The sequence below is a fragment of the Neopelma chrysocephalum genome, unplaced genomic scaffold (assembly GCF_003984885.1).
Source record: "Neopelma chrysocephalum unplaced genomic scaffold, ASM398488v2 Primary Assembly neopelma1_86, whole genome shotgun sequence".
Lineage (NCBI taxonomy): Eukaryota > Metazoa > Chordata > Aves > Passeriformes > Pipridae > Neopelma > Neopelma chrysocephalum.
In genome coordinates this window covers 3,950,144-3,970,594 of record NW_020897748.1, presented here as the reverse complement: position 1 = coordinate 3,970,594, position 20,451 = coordinate 3,950,144, and the positions used below count along the sequence as shown (strand labels likewise).

The window sequence follows — 20,451 nt, the reverse complement described above, 5'->3', positions numbered from 1 at the left end:
TTAAAGGCAGTCTGTCTAGAGGTAGATAAGCCTATTTGCAATTCAAAAAACGAGAATCTTTTAATGATTTCCATCAATATTTTTTAAAAGTTGGTGATGGAAAGGTGTTGAGAAGAGCTGCTACAGTACACCATTACAAAACAAGCGTTGCAAGCTTCTCATACAGAAGCCTGAAATGCAATCTATAGACTATCTATAAGAAAGTTGAGCTGAGTTCTTTTAGTCATATTTCCAAGCCCAGAGATTGCTACAAAGCATCCGCCTCCCAATCACTGCTGTGGGTACTTCAAGGTACTCCAGATTTAACAATCACTTTTGCGTGTTTGTGGGTCAGCTTGTTATTTATTAGTCTGTGAAGCAAGTTACACACAAAAGGTATTGGCTACCTTTTTGGCATTAGTTTGTAGTGCAAGAGTGTTTTATATAAGGGAAACATTAGAAAATTTTTGTCAGCTCATAAGATCATTTCTCTTAACAGCTACCTCCTCGAAAGGGCAAAACTGGTACAGAAGTGTAAAGGGTATTACGTGTGTATTGCAACATTCAGTGGGAATACATTGTTTGAAAATAATAGCTAGTGGGTATAGAAAGGAGAAAATGGCAGCTTCATATTTTGTGTAAAGCGTCATCACCAGGGCAAATGGAAAATTATTTAATCTAAAAAAGAAACAGAAAGCTTAGGGATGGCTAGGATGCATAGAAGTTATTCCATTTTTTAAAAAAAATCTGAGCTTTACTAATGCTTATGTTCAAGAATTTCAGTGGTTTCTGTACATGCATTCTTCTTGTTATCTATTCCCTGGATAACGTTCCCTGATGAAGGGAGAGGTCTAGTTTAGATTAGGAAGAGCTTGAACATTGTGCAAGCTTCTCATGAGACACAGCAGTACTTCTACTTAGTAAGTAATCCTTCTGCATTGGTTCTGTTTTTCATCTCCTTATTGCTTGCCAACAGTGTTGAAGAGCTTTATTTGAGCTAGATAACACCAATAAAACAGTGGCTATCCAACTAGCTTTGCCAAGGTATTAACAGTGGCTTACAGGCAAAGAGAAATGAATTAGATTGGTTATCAGTGAGTTCCAACACATGATTTCATTATAAATCAAGTAGAGTTTGTGTTTAAAAAAAATAAAAGCTGCATCCTTTTCTCGGAAGGAAAGGAGAATTGGAATAATTTCCAAGGAAATAAAACCCAAAATCTGACAACCCTACCAAGAGATGGAAACAGGATCTTGTGCATGAGGTGCTTTTCTTGCAAAATTTGTCTTAATAGTTATGCTGTTGAAAGCAAAGCAAAGAATAAGTCGCATCCTTTAGAAGCCTGACACACCAATTTCTCTTAAAAAGACCTAATTATTACAATATGTAATGTTAAAGTATTGACTACAGCAGAGAACCACAATACAGTTATATAGAAGCTGAAAATTATTTTCCTAGTAGCTGTTACCTAGAATTTTCCCTTAATTTCTCCACAGGAAATTTTGGTCTGTGGTCATTCTTTGGAGGTGAATGTGACAACGAACCTGGATTTCTTCCTCAATGTGGCTCAAGTGCAACTTCTTCAGCAACTGGTACAAGCCAACATGATTGGACTGGAACCTTCCAATAGCACCACTGAGGTACGTTTTTCCCTGGTTTGCAACTGAATTTTTAAAAAATCCACCCATAAAGTAATGTAACTCTGTTCAGGTGTTTGCATCATCTAGAAAAAATTATGCAGGTAAATGAAATACATGGGTTTTTACTGTTTGGTTAATGTTGATTTAAGAATAGGATGAGTGTCATTTTAATAAGAATATTGTTCAATAAATGCTATTATTCACATCTTATGTACAACGAGAGTTATCTTATGTAAATGATGCTGGAAACAAATTTTGAAGTAGGTTTTTGAAATTATTTGGTGTTTAACTTTTATTGAATCTTTGGCATTTTCTTGTGAGTTCACATGCTACACTGTGCTTCACTAAAGCCAGTAGACTATAAAATTTTGTCTGTGCCTAGTAACCACTACTCACATTAACTGTCTGCACTCAAGTCCCTAAAATTCAATCCACCTCTGAATATTTTCATATTTTTAGTAAGAATGGTTATGGGTACATCATGAGGGATCCTACACCTGAACAATTAATCTTTCCTTTTTTCTGAAATACTGGTGTTCAACAGCCATCTCTTGAATTTTTTCATTCTTCATTTCTGGAGCTTGATACCTCAGTTTGTATTGAAGGCCAGTCACTAAGTGTGCCAGACTGGCAAGTTTAAAGTATTAAACTTCTGGGCCCACTGAAAAGAAAAAAAAAGGGAAAACTTTGCCCTAAGAAAAAATGTGTATTTCTTATCTTCAAAACTAGGAATCTACTCAGGCTGACAACAACTTTAAGATAGTAGAAGTTAATATGTGACAAAGCACTAATTCCATTGAAATGGCTGTTTGAACCCATTGAAGTACCTTTGCAAATAAGAGCAAGAGTTAGGGAAAGGGTTATAGAGCAAGACTTCTTCCAAGAATCTGGCTAATGGGAGACCTGGAGAAACTTTTCTCCTTCCTTTCCTGAATGTCACAAATTCAGCATTGTATGTGGGTCTGGGTAGAAGTGAGGAATGCTTTACAGCAGCCAAACTATCTTTATTCCTCTCTCCTCATCCTGTCAAAACTCCAGAAGTTGGTTGGTTGTGCTAATCTAGGCATCATTCTTTATTCCTTCCCAAGGATGGCAGGAAATAAAGGGCATTGTTTTGTTACCATTTGGAAACGTGAAAGATGAAGAAAAGAAATACAGTGTGTTTTTTCCTTGGATGCTTTGCAGACATGGGGAGATGAATATTGTAAATTATATGTGGGATTATTGTCAATAAATTATTTGTAAAGCATTGTCAGTGGAATGGACAGAATCAGAAGATCTGAATGGGTGCCAAGAATTTATATTTTGAGTTGGCGTTGTACAGAAGTGCTGCTTAACTGGTTTGGACTGTACAAACTTAAAAGCAATTTACTACATAATTTCAGAAAGCTTTTTGTTGACTACATCCTGAGATAACTATTTGTTCTTCATTGATATCTCCCTTGCAAACCTGAGGTCTCCTGTAATGAATAATTGGAATATTTCTGGTTCAAGATGGTGTTTGCCTTCTCTTTAGTAAGTTATAGAGCTATGTCTGGATTTACTATACTGGAAATGTAAAACCCATAATGTGTTACTTTTTGTGCAGTTCTTCTTCAGTATTCTGTAGTTCTCTGTGCCTGTATGAAGCCACCCCACCCTTCTAATATATGCACATTTATTATTTTCCTCATGGTTCTCCTTTAGTTAGCAGAGAGAAATACTGTGCATTGATTGTATGCTGCTGTTTTCATCTCACTGAATGAAGTCAGGAGTCTGCACATGGCTTTTCATACTTCACACCTGCTTATAATTTCATTGCAAGAATCAAAACATATTTTAGGTTGGAAGACACCTCTGGAAACCATTCTTTTGCTCAGAAGAAGACTAATGTTCAAGGTAGATTTTTAGCACAATGTTCAGTCAAATCTTTCTTTATCTCAGAGGAATGACCCTCTAGGTAATTGTTCTGTGCTTAACTACCCTCGCTCTGGCATATTTTTGTCTTTATGTCCATTCAGAATTTTGCTTCATAAAACTTTTAACCATTGTCTCTCACCATTTCACTATACATTTGCAAGAACAGTCTGACAATCTTCATAACCCTGCTTTAAGTAACTGGAAACAGTAATTTAATACCCCACTATTATCCTTATCCTTCTTTTTTCTGTCTGAACAAACCTAGCTCTCTCTTACCCTCTCCTCATAAATTATGTGCCTCGTAACCCTCTTGACGATCCCCTGCCTGTTCAGATTTGTGAATCTTTTTCTTCTACTACTGAGTGCTTAACTGGAGACAGTACTGTAGATGTTGACCTGCAAGGATCTGATAATCTGACCTCTGATTTGCTGGCTGTGCTTCTGCTAATGCTGCCCAGTAGGTGCTCAGCTTTCCACACTACAGGGGCATCCTCCTATCGCATGTTCAATTTGTCATCCACAGGGACCCCTGCGTTCTTTTCTGCAAAGCTACTCTGTAGCATTGGCCTCCAGCCAGTATTTTATTTAGGATTTTATAATCTCACAGAATCACAAAATCGTCATCGTCACGTCATGGCTAGGCTTCGCGAACAAAGATTTGGGAAGGGCTCTACCCACAAGAGCGCTGGTTGTTGCAAGCGCGCTGTTGGCTAAAAAGGCCAATACGAGATAGGCATGTCCAGTTGCAGAAGGCACAGCAGAAAGACTCCTTAGATGGTATATTCTGCAAGACACGATTCTTTCTGCGTTGTCTTTTCTCCTCAAGGGTGATCCTGCGTGCTTTCTCAAAGGCATCAGCAGCATTATAGATGGTGTGTCTCCAGGCCTCCCGATTGGAGGCCACACTAGACCAGTTATGTTGATCAATATGGCCGAGGCTGAGATGTTGTTTCAGGGAGTCCTTGTATCTTCTCTTTGGGGCTCCTCTCTTGCAGCAGCCAGTGGCAAGTTCACCATAAAGCAGGATCTTAGGGAGGTGGTGGTCCTTCATCCTTGAGACGTGCCCTGCCCAACGCAGCTGTGCTCTCAGTAACATGGCCTCAATACTTGTGACTGCTGCTTGTTCTAGAACAGATGTATTGGTCACATAATCTGACCAGTGGATGTTTAGGATTGTGTGGAGGCAGCGTTGATGGAAGCGTTCTAGGAGACGCAGGTGGTGGTGGTAGATGACCCATGATTCAGAGCCGTATAAGAGAGTAGACGACAAAATCATTTAGATTGGAAAAGACCTCTGAGATTATGGAGTCTAACCTTTGACTGATCACCACTTTGTCTACTACACTGTGGCACTAAGTGCCACATCCAGGAGCAGGACTCTGAGTTTACTTTTGTCCTTCATACCCACCTTGTATTCCACCCATTCAGTTCACATTTAGGTGTTTGGATAAAAGTCTACTGTGGAAGACCATGTAAACTTTGTTAAGGTCAAAGCAAGCCATATCTAGTACTCTATCCACAGAATCAATCATCTCATCATAGGTGACGATGAGATTGTAGTAGAGCATGATTTGCCTTTTCGTAATTATGTGTTGTTTGATCCCAAAAATGTTTTTGTCCTTCATGTGCCTGCAATTGGCTTCTGTGGAAATGTTACCTTCCCAGGCATTGCAGAGAAGCTGACTATCAAGTAGTTTCCTAGGTCCTCCTTATTCTTTCTGTAGACGTACACGACATTTACTGTTTTCCAGGTTTGAAAGACTCTCGCAGACAATATGTCTTTTCACATATGATAAGGAGAATCCAGCAGTGACACTAGCCAGTTCCTCAAACACCTTTGGATGTATTTGGTCTGATAGTTAAGGAAAAAACTGATCTTAAGTTACCCATCCTCCAAAGAGTACTGTAAATTAACTAGGCTATTACCCTGGTCAGCGATACGCAGACCCTGTTTCTCCTGCTGCAGTTTCCTCTTGCATTTGCATTCAACACAGCCTTAGCGAGACATTTCACAGAAAGGTGCTTTCTTCCCCACAGTGTCTATTTGCTCTTCAGGTTTAGACTCTCTGGTGCATAGCATTTGAGGATTTTCACCTATATTTCTATTAGATGCTTAAGCAGGATTAACAGAAGAGTAGGAAGAAACAGAAGAAAGTATATTCCCCATGGATAATTACAAAATGAAACAGAGAAACCAAGAAAGTTCATATTTCCAAATGAGAATGTATGAAACCTGTCTTCCAAACCTGCCCCAAGATAGCATGGAAGTGATTTTTTTTTAAATGTTGAAAGGAATAGAACATTTTTAATAAATACTGTTTTGGTATTTGTACATTAATTTATACCTTTGAACTGTTTGTATTAAGTCCTTGTTCAATTATTTTCAAGGGTATTCAGAAACTATGCACACTCAATGCTTCTCAGGGACTCATGAATGAATGAGCAACCATAGAATAAACAGAAGTATGTAAAAACAGTGTACACAGGTATTCTCTGAATAGGAAAGGGGATAAGAAATTCCAAGCGTTCCTTTGTGATAACTGATGCTAAGAGAAATTAGTTTTACTGATTGTAATTTTTTTCTGCTAGAAAAATGAAAAAATTGAGATACATTCTTGTCAAAAATTTTGTTGAGTATCTGTAAAAAAGTATACTTCAGTACTGAAAAATGAATTTTAACAGAAGCTGTGGAATTCAAGAGTTGCCTAAGTGTATGAACAGAAGAAGAATGGTAAAGTCTTCATGTTTTTTTATGAATTGGTGTCATTTTAAAGACACTGCAGATGAAATATTGAAAGAACTCCTAGAAATGCATCTGAATTTTTACAGATCTGACCATGAACTACTGAAAGTTGCAAAAAATTCTTCTTTCAAAAAATGTCCAGCTGATTAAAAATTCTGCATTGCTAGTAGTGATTTAGCCTTTTTAAAGAAAAAACAATCCAATATATAGAATGCACAGAATCATTGTTCAGACTTAATGAAAACATTTAAGAAAATATAAGGTCTGAAGGGACTTTCGAGCACCAGGGTTGGGAGATAAAAGGAAAGTTAGATTGGAACTCAGATGATGAATGGAATTTTGTATGACAGTGACTTAAGGCAGTGCTTGGCTTTTCTTTAGGCACTCCCATTATTACTAATTAAGATAATACTCTAGGTTGTGTATCTTTCTTGCAGGCAGACTGTTCAACCACATTCAAAGATGTGGTGTTTAACTTGTTTTCAGGAAGCCTTTTTTACAGTAAGAGGTTTTATTGAAAAGCAAAGTTGGTAGTGTTTAGTGTATATCTACCTTACCTTTCCTGTAAGTATGTTGGTATGTGCATAACAAGTTTTCTTGTTATGCATGTGTGTACAGTTGCAGTTGATTTGCATTTTAGCATACAAGGTTTAAGGTAGGATAAAACAATGAAATAATTTGAAGTGGAAGGGATCTACAGAGTTCATATAGACCAGGCCTATTTGATTGGGTTGCACTAGGGCTTCGAGCCTTGTCCTTCCACATATTCGCTTCCCATTAATTAATACCCTCTGAGCTCAATCATTCAATTAGTTTTATATCTATCTAGTAATCAACCCATCCAGACTGTAATGTCCCAGGTTAGATACAAGAGTATTGTGCAAGCCTGGCCAAAACTTAAGTAAATGGCATCCACTGCTGTACCATTATCCACAGATCCAGCTATTTTATTATAGAAGATCATCAATTGCCTTTGAAATTCATCTAAATTTTCCATTTCTCAGTCACTATCTCTGGGCCATTTTATCTTACGTGCTTGGAACACACCCTGTTTCCAGTGTCTTTCTTCTTACAGGTTGAAGAATCCTGGGGGTTCTATTCCATTAGTTATTTTTGTTAATATGTTCTGACTCTTTTTCTTTTTGAGGAATAAGCAGAACATGGTCTGGACTAGAAATGGATCCTCAGGCTGTTGTTCTTCATTCCTTTTTTCATTAGTGCATACATTGAATGTGATCAGCTCCAGTTGACTAGACACACAGTGAACTGAGCACTTGTTCCCAGCTAGCACATTGCTTTTCAATAGTGGGAATATTTTATCTGCAGATAAAATTACCTAAAGCCACAATTTTACAACGTACTCTCTTTATTCAGTATTCCAAGTCTAATGAGAAAACCCATGACAATGGGAGCAGGTTTGAAATCAGAGACACACTTACCTATCATGAACTTATTGCCTGATATAGTTCTGATTTTTCACGTGTCTTGCTCTTAAGTCAATATTCAAACCAGTCAGAATTTAAAATAAACAAGCCCAACATTTTAAAATCTCATTTGAAATTCAACTCAGTCAACTGACAATATGGCTGTTCCTCCTCTTTTCCTCACCCCTCTATAATTAATCTTAGAAATTTTACAGCCATTCCTGTTCCCATGATGAATTTTCAGTTGTTTTGGCTTTGTTTTTTTAAAATTTATTCATTATATTTTTGTTAGTTACGAATTTTGCAGTTTTGAGAAACATTTTCACTGTAACTGAAAAATGTGGATTTGCATACCTGTATTTTTTTGCCCTGGATAAAAAGTGAGAAATTATCAATAGTTAATGAATTATCTTGTAATAATGCATCTTGTGATTACAATCATCTTGTAATTAATTCTCGCAAGTAACATGATTACTTGTAAGAAGAGCCTGCTACAGAGGAAGGAGATGGAGAGTTTTCAAGGGACTGAATTTAAGCAGATTGAAAGCAGACAGCTATTCCACATTGTATCACAATTTTGGCACACTGCTCATTAAGAAAATCTATGCCACTGAAATTAATTCACGCCCAACAGATGTTCAGTACTGTAAAGGGATATGACCTGCTTGATATCAGACACTGGAAGAAAAACATTTTTTCTTTTGATGTTTTGCATTAGGTACCATGGCTATTATGTGTGTCTCACACACTAAAAATAGAACTAATTTTCTTATATAAATTTTACATAAATGCACACTCACCCTTGCTGTTCAGCCAACATAATTAATGCTTTATAGAGAAATGTAGGGTTCTCCAAAAGTGTGTGGGTTCATTTAATAGTGGATGTTGTATTTAAAAACAAAGTAATTTCTATTTCTACATCAAATTGAAATTTCTTCAAACTAAATAATTAAGTTTTGTCTAAATGTACTGGCAGTAAAAATCCAACAGTAATATAATGGGATACCGGTAACTTCTCTTTTTAAAATAACATGGTTTTAGAGTTAATGGATTTTTTTGGATTCCTGCCTTTAGCCCAGGCCTATATGCCTATACATGAATTTGAAGGGTAAAAATTCCAATTATAAATTCTAATACTCCATACTTGATAATGATAAACTTATCTATGGGGTTATAAAAATAATCAAGTCATTCAGAGTCGAAATACCCTGAATTTACAGCTGCTAGTTTTGATGTGTTTATAAACATTTGACCTTTAGAGTCAGGGAAGCAATTGTGGTGGGTTTTTTAAATTTTAAACAAATAGGAAATTTATATTTATGCTTTTCTTCTGCCAGCCTCCCTTGGAAGCATGATAATCTAAAGCTGGGTTTCAAATAAAATTAAGAACTTTAGATTCAAGTCTTAGAAAGGCAATAATCTGCTTAGCATTCAGTCCAACACACAAAAAAAGCACCTATATGCAGCTCATTATTTTTAGGAATAAATAACTTTTGGGAATGTCATTACATGTCTGTCTGTGAGCAGTGGTGTTCTTTCTTTAAAGAGAAGGGGAAGAATGCAGTGGTTGTCTTTTCCATGTATTCTTGTTGACTTGTAGCACACGAGTACAAATTAACAGTATTGATGGTTAATTAATGGTTAAGCTTTCAACACAAAATACATTTAACTTTTTCTGTTAGGATCACGTTCTGGTTATAATTCAGTGATATGCACTAGGTAGCATATAAAACATGACTTGTACATGTTTTAAGTACTAGGCAATCTTTTCTGAGAGTCAGTGTGTATCTGTAATTTAGAGTTTGCCTGTCTTCAATAACAGGTATTTCTGTAATCAGTCAGTATTTGAAAACATGACTAGAAGCTACCAGTGTAGAGTATCTTATTCTTGATTAAGTGCACTGTTACTTGGAATAAATGGGAAAAGAAATGAGCTGTATTACCACTCCAGTTAGGGCAATTATATTCCAGTGATGTCTCTTTCTATATTAATGACTTTTCTAATGCAGGTCCTCTTTGGTGTAAAGTAGGAGCAACAAATTCATTTTCTCCCCTTAAAAAGCAAGCAAACAGGGAAAAAAAAGTCTATCTGTGCCTAAAAGCTTTAAGTTCCTACCAATAACTTTGTAAACTTAAAAAAGTGCAGGCCCTGTGTTTTAAAGACTCTCTGAAATAGAGGAACCTGTTGCAATCAGTTCAGTGTTGAAATCTACAGTTATCATTTTGCTCTTTAGACTTGAAAGGGAAGAGCTCTCCTGCTTCTTGCTTACCACTGGATTATCTGACAAAACTAGACAACTATTTAGCACATTTTGGTTTGACAGTACTGGGGAATTTATTATGTGCTTTTTGCATAGACATCTGAAGAGTTTTAAAAGTTGAGTATAATTAATGAAAGGTTACAAAGAACATTTAATGGTGCAGGAAATAAAGCTCTTATCTAAATACTTACAGACAGAGATAAAATAGGCTCTTTTCCAGCTTCTCTCAATAATTAGAATTATAATGTCTTTTATAGTATGTCTGAGTTTTCCTTTAAATATGTTTATAATTGGAAGCAATCTGTATATGGGTCACAGACTTACCTTATTCCAGAAAACTGCAGTTATTCAGTTGGTAAGACAATGACTTTTTGAAAAATGATTTTTTCTTCTCAATGTACATTCAAATAGATGGATTAATCTCTGATTCTACCGAGATGATAAATTGTTTAGTAGGGCCAGGATACACAATAGTGATAAATTTTTGTTTTTCTCAGAACATTACAATTAAAAATAGAATTCTGTACGTATGCCTTGAGCATAAGTTCAAAATGTAGTTGTGAGTTCTTGTTGCTCTGTTAGTTAAATGGAGGCTTTTAAGTTTTGGCATTGCTGAATTTTTGAAATATTTTGTTATGACTGTATAAGCAGAAAAATATGGATTGTTAGAGTTCTATTTAACTTAGTGATTTAGCCTACTGTTATCTTCCACGTGTCAGGAGCTGTTCTTAACTTCTTTCTTTCAGCGGTTTAGCACTACAGGTTAGAATGATATTAGATCATCACAGATATCTATTAAATAAATAACCAGTAACTAATTCAGTAACCTAAGCTGATCTGCTTGCTCATAAATTTTCCAAGTATGATTACACTGAATGGCACTGTTCATCAGTTGTGGTGAGTCCAACTTAATTAAGGGACTGTCTAATCATCAGTGCATGTAGCTTTTGCTGGAGGCATCAAGTGGCCTGGAAGCATTGATATTGCTACTAGATTTGTTTGATTTTAGTCACTATTTAAGGTAGAACTAACAACTGGGATTTTTACTGATTTATGAACTTAAGTAAATTAGGAGATTTAGCAAGCTTTAATGAAAACAGATGAATTGCTAAAATGAAATTAAAAGTATTGATTGGAACATGGGGATGAAATTTCAGAGATATAATTCTGAATATAGTGTCTGAATGAGACAAGTAATGTTAAGGCTGAAAGAAGTGGCATTAAAACTGATTTGGGCAAATATGGATGATGTCTTTTGGAAGGCTGTCTAACATTGGAAGCAAAATTGACAGGTATGCTAGCTTTTCTATCATTAGGCTTTTTTAATAGTTCAGAGTTTTATGGACTCTTTGATTAAGAGGACAGTGGAGGTCACTGTGATTGGAATTATCACATAACATGAAAATTCCTTCAATTAATTATCTTTAATTTTTTATTAATGAGATTTTCTAATGATTGTTTCCTAAATGAGTTTTCTAAAAATAATAAAATAATTCATTGATAGAGAATCCACTATAGTCATTCATAAACTTTTCCAGTAAGTAATTATTTTCCGGTTTAAAAAGTGCATCCTATTTCTTGTTTAAAAATTACGATCTATGACTTTAGAAATTCAGTAATTGCTGTTAATGCCCAAATGTCAGAGTGGCAGTTTGTGTTGCTTCTTTTCCCTTTTGTCTGTAAATAATTTTTTAAATAGCTGACTATATTTTAAAATTGAAAGAATAAAGAGAAAATGTACTCTATAAATACTGGCTTTGAATCTCATTGGAAAAATGTTTTTCATGGGTATTAGAGAAGAATGGGAAAAAACATCATTTAAGATGTAAAAAAGCAACACACTCTTCCAAATATTTGACTAGATAAATTCTGATGATTGTTAAGCAATTATAAACATCATGAATCTTCATTAGAAAGCTTGATTCACTGGAAGTTCTTGGTAAATAGAAGGATTAAATAATTGTGTCCTGCTTAAAAAATAAAATACGTTGTGGGTTTATGCTTTGGTTACATAGTCATCAAAGTAGCAACCCCGTGTTTAAACTTTAAAGGTGTGATTTCCAAATGGACTGTATTTGATGGTTTATAGGGCAATGGCATAAAGATTAGTGTAGACAAAAATAATAAAGAAGTGATGATTTATGGGCAAATCCTATTTCCTTCAACTCTCTAACGAGTTTCATGCCAGGTCTCTAGTGCTGTGTTTTTACTTATTATAAGCCTTAGCTTTATACTGTTTTATAAATTCATCTTTGATGTACAGTGGACCTATTGTACTGACTTCTTCATAAGGTATAATCTATTATTGCAAAGAATATTGCTTTGATCTGCTTGACAGGTTTAGAGTAAGGACACATATGTGGTGTTTGATAGATTACCTGAGGGGCAAAGAATGTTGCTGCCTTTTTGTAATTATTCACTTTTTCAAAATTAATGTATTCCAAATTCTTAGAAGAAGAACGTATAATACCTACGCATGGATAACAGAAACAGAAGTGCTAGGAAATGAAATACAAATATAAGAGTGAAGTGTGGTTAATGTCCTGATTTTCTTCAGTGATACACTAAGATTATAGGTGCAATGTTAATAAAAGGACCACATTTTCTCATTCTTAGAAAAATTTTTAATTTTCTGGTAAAAGTATTTCTAATATAAATGATAAGTAGTTTTACTGATGATCAGTGATAAAACAGGTGAATTTTCAAGGAATCAATTTTTAATCTGGCAAATCCATTTCCTAGTGTCCATCACTTACCACCTGGAGATTTTTTGGAAAGAGAGCATTTCTTTGTTATAGTAGCATTTAGAAGTAGAAAATACAAGAACTCCTCTTTGAAAAATAAGTTAAATACAAACCAACACATATATTGGTCTGCTGATGTCCATATAGGAATGCACAGGTAACAAATCTTACTGCAGTCAGTGAATGTTACACTCTTCAATTATGGCCATTGAGGTCATTACCAACTTTTCTTTTACTTCTCAGTAAGCTTGAGAGTAAGACTAGACTTTTGGAAAAAAAATTAATTTCTACACAAACAATTTGTTTAAATTTATCCTAAAAAATGTTCCTATCTAGTAACTATCTACTTTGCAGACAATTGCGAATACGAAGAACTGTCACTGTGTATCTTCCCTGAAGAATCTAAAAAGTACTTTGAAATACTTTTTCTTCACAATATCTCTGTGAGGATTATGGTTCTAGGAGAGAATCGGTTACCCTAATCAACAGAAGATGCTTGCTTTTAAAATTAAAGGCAAGTTAAACATCTGAAGTGTTTCCCAGAGAATGTCATCGAAAGCCTTCACCCATTTTCTCTGATGGTATATTTCTCCTTATCTCCTCTCTTGTGGAGTCACAGTATGGCTAAGGTTGGAAGGGATCACAGTGGGTAAAGTGGTGCAACCTCCCTGCTCAGGAGTCCTCCAGAGAATTTTACTCAGGATTGTGTCCCAATGGCTTTTCAATATCTTCAGAGAAGGAGACTCCACAACCACTGGGCAATTTGTTCCAGTGTGTGGTCATCCGAACAGTAAAGAAGTTCTTCCTCATGTTCAGGTGGAACTTTCTGTATTCCATTTTCTGCCCATAGCCTCTTGTCCTATTGCTTGGCACCACTAGGAAGAGCCTGGCTCCATCCTCCTGACACCGTCCCTTCAGATACTTATAGACACTGGTAAGATCCCCTCTCAGTCTTCCCTACTCCAGGCTCAACAGGCCCAGCTCCCTCATTCTTTCCTCATAACTAAGGTGCTTCAGTCCTCTCATCATCTCCGTAGCCCTCCACTGGACCTGCTCCAGGAGCTCCATGTCTCTCTTGTACTGAGGAGCCCAAAAACGGCCACAGCTCTCCGGATGAGGCCTAACACAGGGCTGAGTAGAGGGGCAGGATCACCTCCCTTGACCTGCTGCCAGTGCTCTTCTGAATGCACCCCAGGATACCCTTGGCTGCCTTGGCCACAAGGACACTGTGCTGGCTCATGGACAGCTTGTTGCCCACCAGGAACCCCAGGTCCTTCTCCGCAGAGCTGCTTTCCAGCAGATCAGCCCAGCCTGTACCTTTGAAGGGGGTTATTCCTCCCCAGGTGCAGAACCTGGCACTTGCCTTTGTTGAATTTCAGATAGTTCTGCTCTGCCCACCTCTCCAGCCTGTCGAGGTCCTTCTGAATAACTGCACAGCCCTGTGGGTGTCAGCCACTCCTCCCAGTTCTGTGATGTCAGGGAACTGGCTGAGGAAGCATCTACCCTTCATCCAAGTCATGGATGAAAAGTTAAACAAGATTGGACCCAGTATCGACCCTAAGGGGACACCACTGATTAAAGGCCTCCAACTAGACCCCGTGCCACTGATCACAACCCTCAGACCTGCTATTCAGCCAGTGCTCAGTTTGCCTTGTCCCTGTTTCTCAGGTCACGTAGCCTTGTTTGTTTATTTTCTGTTAGTCCCAATGTTTCAGTAAGCTACAAGTCCATAGCTATCCTGTAGTCTGAAATTCAGGTAGGTAGCTAATATACAAATAAAAATAGCATTAGCTGTTTCTTGAGAGAACTATAGCCAAATTCATAATCTTTTCCATTCATCATTCTTATTCATAAGTTTTTTATTGCAGTGAGGAATGCAGCACTCAACAATCAGTTGTTGAAAATATGGAAAGATTTGCTCACAGTTTAAATAGAAACCAAAAAATTGTCCCTGTTTTGGATCTCTCTCAGAACCTCCCCTGCCCCTTCCTGACATTCTATTATTTCTGCCTAAGCAATGAACAAACCTTCTAAAGTTCTTCAGTGTACTTGGTATTATTGTGTCTATGTGTTGCTAGTCATTAGAATACAGTAGGTCCTGCACAAATGAGATGCTTAAAAAGTTACTTCTTCCACCAAAAGCATATGAAAAAAATCTTCTTGTTAAAGTTGATGAGCACCTCTGTTTAATGATTGAGCTGATGAAGTGTGAACTAACGTGCTGGCAAAATGGTCATACAAAGAATGATCTGGGACTTGAAGTTTCTGGTTGGAATTTTTCTTCATAGCTGATATAAATTTCAAACATAATTTGCAGTCAGAGCCAATAGGCAATGGACACAAGCTGTCATTCACCTGGGGGAAGTGTTGAGCAAAAAGGGGGAAACCTGCTGTGGTCAGATCTTTGTTTTCTTTCAGAAATTCTAGGCGTGACCTGCTGGCTAATGTTTTCTGCTTTGGTAAAACCTGCTTTGAGGTATTTGACCTTTGAGCACTCCATCTAGGCTGCACAAGCACTGGCCACAAGAGTGTTTGTCAGCCTGTCAGATGGTATTTTGCTTCTAGACCTGGCTCATGGCCAATCATTTTGAATAAACCCCATCAACAGATGTGACATGTTCCATAGGGCAAACCCCTGTGTTCTGATAAATTGCAACAACAACCCACCAGCTTCCTGAATAAATGATATTAATACTGGGGGGGAGAAAAAGTTGTTTCAACTTTGACATTTTGTTCTTTTACCACAAAAACTAGTATAAATATTGGAGATTTCAAAGTAAGCAGAGTATTACTTGTATTCATCCCAATAATGGGAAAGACTGGGGTAAGTACAGCTTCTATGTGCTCAGATACCCAAATAATTAAGCAAATACTTGAGTGAGTAAGAGGCAGCATGCTAATTACAATGAACTAATTGTTAACTGAGAGGTCTCCAAAATGGAGAAGGTGTAAAAAACTCACTTATAGCAACTGATTCCTTTCTAGCCTGGTGGAATCAGACTGCGTACTGATTTGTCATTTTAGAGATATTGCAGTAACATTTGCAGAAGGTATAAGTCATTCTCTGTCACTGCAGATTAGGCTTAAAAAGGCATTTATGGTAAATTATAAAACCCTGCAATATGCCGGTTTAGGAAGTCTGTAACTTGTAAACAAGTATTTCTCTGTGCTTTATTTATACTTTTTTCTCGAAGCATCCACTTATGTCTGCTATTAGAGAACAGGAGTCTAAAAGGGTCTTTGATCTGACTCAGTAGGACTGTTCTTATGTTCTTTTGTAGTTTGTTTATGGTAATCTCATCAACCTTCTGTTGTTTCTATAACTTCACTGTAAGATAAAGAACATGATCAGCAGGAGGTATGTACAAAAGTGCTATTACAATTGTATCACACATAAAATTTGAAGGAACAATAGCTAGTGGAGTTAATAACACTTTCTTGCTGATGGTACTTTAGCAGAGCGAGCTCTTCAGTGATGAGCAATTTAATTAAAATTAAGTTAAGGCTATCAATTACTTATGTGGAGAAGGAAAAAGAGTCAAATAGTACCATATTTTTTGTTGAAAACAAACATAACTTTGTTTTCCATTTGTATTTTGTTTAGAAAAAATAACAGTCAGAAAACTGGTAAAACAAGTTCCAGATAATACTACTTAAGAAGCCAGACAGCCAAAGTGTGAAATGGCAGATGCACATGTTGCACAGATGTTGTGTTGACTGGTTAGTATCCTTATGGAAGCTTGTGTAATTGGAAGTATTTTTAGTATGTTGAAACTTTGAGAAGTTGGCATCCTCATTTACAAGTTTCTTTTGAAGAAGCTGTTTATCTTTTGTCTTGTAATTACTGAAATCTAAGGTAATAAGTGTTAAAGAGCCAGAAGAGTCTTGGTTTCTGTATTTTACATAGATCAGTTGAATTTAGGTATGTCTTGATGTCCTAAAATGTGTTGGGGCATAAAAAAAGGTAATGCTGTGTGAAGATAACTTTCTGAGGATTTAAAAACTTTTTTCATTATGCATTTGAAATTTGTTGCAATGACTGAACAGAACAAACTTAGTGTATGATATTAGTGATGTCCCAGAAACAGTAGGCATTGAAATGTGAACCAATAATATGTCTGAGAGAATTCTTTCTGGTAGCTTGCACAATTACTGATCAGGTCTTGTGTACCTGGTCAGTTCTGCCCCATGTTTTAAAGCTTTGAATTTTCATTTCAGGGAATAGCAGATTGCACAGCATGTAGTACCATAACTTTGATATCCTGGGCTATGGTATGCTTTCTGGTGGGCCAGCACTACAGTAATTGGAGAATCACAAATTTATTGCAGTTGGGGTTAATATATTTAATTTATTGATAACATTGTTAGCAACAATCTCATGATCTGGGATGCATGGACTGCGTTTTTGCATGAATAATCAATAAATATTGCTTTTCTTTTATGATTGTACATTTCAAAGCATGAGATATGTAGTGAGTTGACCTTGGCTGGATGCCAGGTACCCACTAAAGCCGCTCTCCCACTCCCCTCTGCAGCTGGACAGAGGAGAGAAAAAAACACAGCTAAGGATTCGTGAGTAGAGATAAGAGATGGGAGAGGTCACTTACTGATCACCATCACAGGCAAAACAGACTGAGAGTGGGGATATTACTTAAATTTATTACTAACAGGATCAGAGCAAAAGAGTGGGAAGTAAAATAATCTTAGAAACACCTTCCCCCCACCCCTCCTTCCTTCCAGCAGTTCAGGGGGACAGGGAATGGTGGTTACAGGCAGTTGTTGTTTCTGTGCTGCTCAGGAAGAGGAGTCCTTCCCGTGCTCCTGTGGGGTCTCTCCCACGGGAGACAGTCCTGGATGGACCTCTCCAGTGTGAGTCCATCCCACAGGCAACAGTTCTTCCCAAACTGCTGTCCTGTGGGTCACTCCTCCATGGGGTGCAGTCCTTCATGAATGAGCTGTACCGGCGTGGGTCCCCCACAGGGACCACAAGTCCTACCCAGGAAAAACCTGCTCCAGTGTGGGCTTCTCTCTCCATGGGCTGCAGGTCTCTGGCAGGACCCTGCTCCATCTTGGACCTCCCACGGTGCCACAGCCTCCTTCAGATATCCACCTCTCCAGCATGGGCTTCTCCATGGGCTGCAGGTGGGTCTCTGCACCTTGATGGTCCTCCATGGGCTGCAGGGGCACGGCTGCTCCACCATGGTCTTCACCACAGGCTGCAGGGGCCACAGCTCCAGTGCCTGGAGCACCTCCTCCTCCTCCTTCTGCACTGACCTTGGTGTCTACTTTGTTGTTCCCATGTTCTCACTCCACTTTTCCCTGACTGGAGTTCTTCCTACGCAACAACCCTCTGTTCTTAAATATGTTATCACAGTGGCGTTACTATTACTCCTAATTGGCTTGGCCTTGGCCAGTGGCAGGAAGCCCGTTCTGGAGCCAGCTGGCATTGACTCCACCAGACAGGGCAAGGTTCTGGCAGCTTCTAACAGAAGCCACCCCTGTAGCTACCAACCTAGCCGCAGAAACCCACTTCAAGATATTATGAACCTTCTAGTTAGATTACAAAATGTAAAGTTTCAGATAACAGAAACAACTCACTCATGGCTAGGCTTCGTGAACAAAGATTTGGGGAACAGAAACAAAGAAATAAGTTAAAGGGAAAGTAACAAAATTTGGATTATTTAGGTTTGAAGCACTTTGACAGAGGTTCTCAAGGACAACCCCTTGACAAGATTAGTTTAAGATTAGGCTTGATTATTCTCATTGCATTTGTTTTATGGCTTTGGAAATAACGGAATACATCCAGAGGAGTGTTTTTGCAGTTGAAAAGGATTGCAGAAAGTTGTAGTTTCTAAGCACACACCACAACTAGATCTCCAAAGCAGTTCTAATTTGTGTCACCAGCATTAGGAAATGTCTTTTGCATTCATTCTTGCATAGTGAGGCCACTTCTGTGTACTTTAAATCCAAACTGTGCCTTGTACATTCCACATGAATTTGTAAAAGACAGTAACTTCCATAACCTAAAAGCTCATGAAGCTTTGGTAAGGAGGAATGGCATTTCATGTCAATCTGGGTAATGTCCTTAGAACGTGAAAAGGGAATATTAAGAACTAGGAAACAAAGGAAAATCTGTTTTGCTGTAAATATGTGACCTTCACTTTCTGTCCTAGAATTACTAGGAAAAAAAGAATGTTTCAAACTGATTCTCGCAAAAAAATGGCTCTTTGAGGAAATCTTCATGCTTAGATTCTGCAAATACAAAATTAAAGTGGAAAAAAAAGGGTTTATGGTCTCTGAGATACAAAGTTAAGAAAATTTTTATTTTACAATGAAGTGTCTGTTCAATAAGATGAAATAAGATAGATATTAAACTTATAAGGTAAAGAATTCTTAGTGTGGTAAAACCAGATTTGAACTGTGGATTCAAAGTGTATTTCCCTTTTGCTAGGAAGAAACTGGTTTGTCCTTCTGGTTTTTGTCCCACAAACTATGTGGGAAAAAAATAGAAATTTGTATCCCATAGCTATTTAAACACTTCATGATTCAGGACCCATTTCTCTGATATTTTCATTAATGTCTTCTGTGACCAGTTAAATTAAGGTGGTAAGATGTTCATGCATACCAAGATTTCACATAAAATATAACTGGGGAGAAAATTACACAAAACAACAGTCTGCAAATATGTTTGTAAATTAGAGGCATGCTTCCAAATCTTCCTTACATGGACACTCCAAAGAATATTTCTTCAGCACAAAAAGATATTTTGTATTGTTAATTAAAGGAAAAATACAAGTATTTCCCTGGAATACTGTGAAGCTTCATTATCAATAGGATTTAAAGACTCCCATGCTGGAACATAGCTAATGGGAAAACACCTCATAAGGATTGTGATTATTTTCTGGAAAAAAGAAGTTATAACAGCAAAATAAAATACTTACAGTAAGACAGAAAGAAAAGCAAAAAAAAAAACAACAGCAAACCTACAGTGTTGTTTTTCCTCTGTGTTCTCATCAATACTACTTAATGTCTGAAGGTTTGGGTTTTTTTCTTTCCTGGTTTGGTATTTTTCTAAGTGTTTTAAGATGGACCCTCATGGGATAGAACAATTTTTACATGAATGTTAAGTGCAAGTGAGGATTCAGTCCACCTTTTTTTTCTTTCTTTAGCCCACAGTACTCGATTATCCGAACCAGACCTTCTTGCTCAATGAATTGCATTTATTCTGTCTCATACTATCCTTAATGAAATAGTCTAAAAGACATAAACATTCTGTCCAATTTCTGTATTGCATACCCTGCCTAGCAATATTTTGAAGACAACTTGTGAATTACTTTTATTATTACCTAAAATATCATTGTACTTCCTTGTCAAATTAAAATAATAACTAAATGGTATGTAAAGTTAATTTAAAATTTTACCATTTCTGATCATTTAATGTATTAATCAAAAAAATCTGAGGTATTCATTACAGAGATAATAAAAATATTGCCATTAAAAAGGTCCAAAATTCAAACTGTTCTTTAAATTAGAACATGTGCAAGAAATCATATTGGTTCATTTTTGAAAAAAAAAAAAAGAAAACCATAAACTATGTAAGAATTATTATAGTTTTGCCATAAATAACAAATATAGTTGATTGTTGACATGTAGGCAGGACAAAATCAATGAAGACAGGCGGTGACTAAAACTCACCCTGAGGAGTGTGAGAGAACACGTGCTTGGACTTTCTCACAGTATGGACATTGAATGTGTCATAG

The 20,451-nt window shown here is 37.0% G+C and overlaps 1 protein-coding gene across 4 annotated transcripts in view; it reads left to right on the top strand.

Annotated features, from left to right (window-relative positions):
- VPS13B (vacuolar protein sorting 13 homolog B) overlaps nucleotides 1-20,451 on the top strand; it is a 424,870-nt gene that overhangs the window by 276,869 nt on the left and 127,550 nt on the right. For all 4 annotated transcript variants that reach the window (XM_027692551.1, XM_027692552.1, XM_027692549.1 and 1 more), the window contains exon 33: nucleotides 1,477-1,620. In XM_027692551.1, the coding sequence (XP_027548352.1) occupies nucleotides 1,477-1,620 (144 nt within the window). The remainder of the gene's footprint in view (nucleotides 1-1,476; nucleotides 1,621-20,451) is intronic.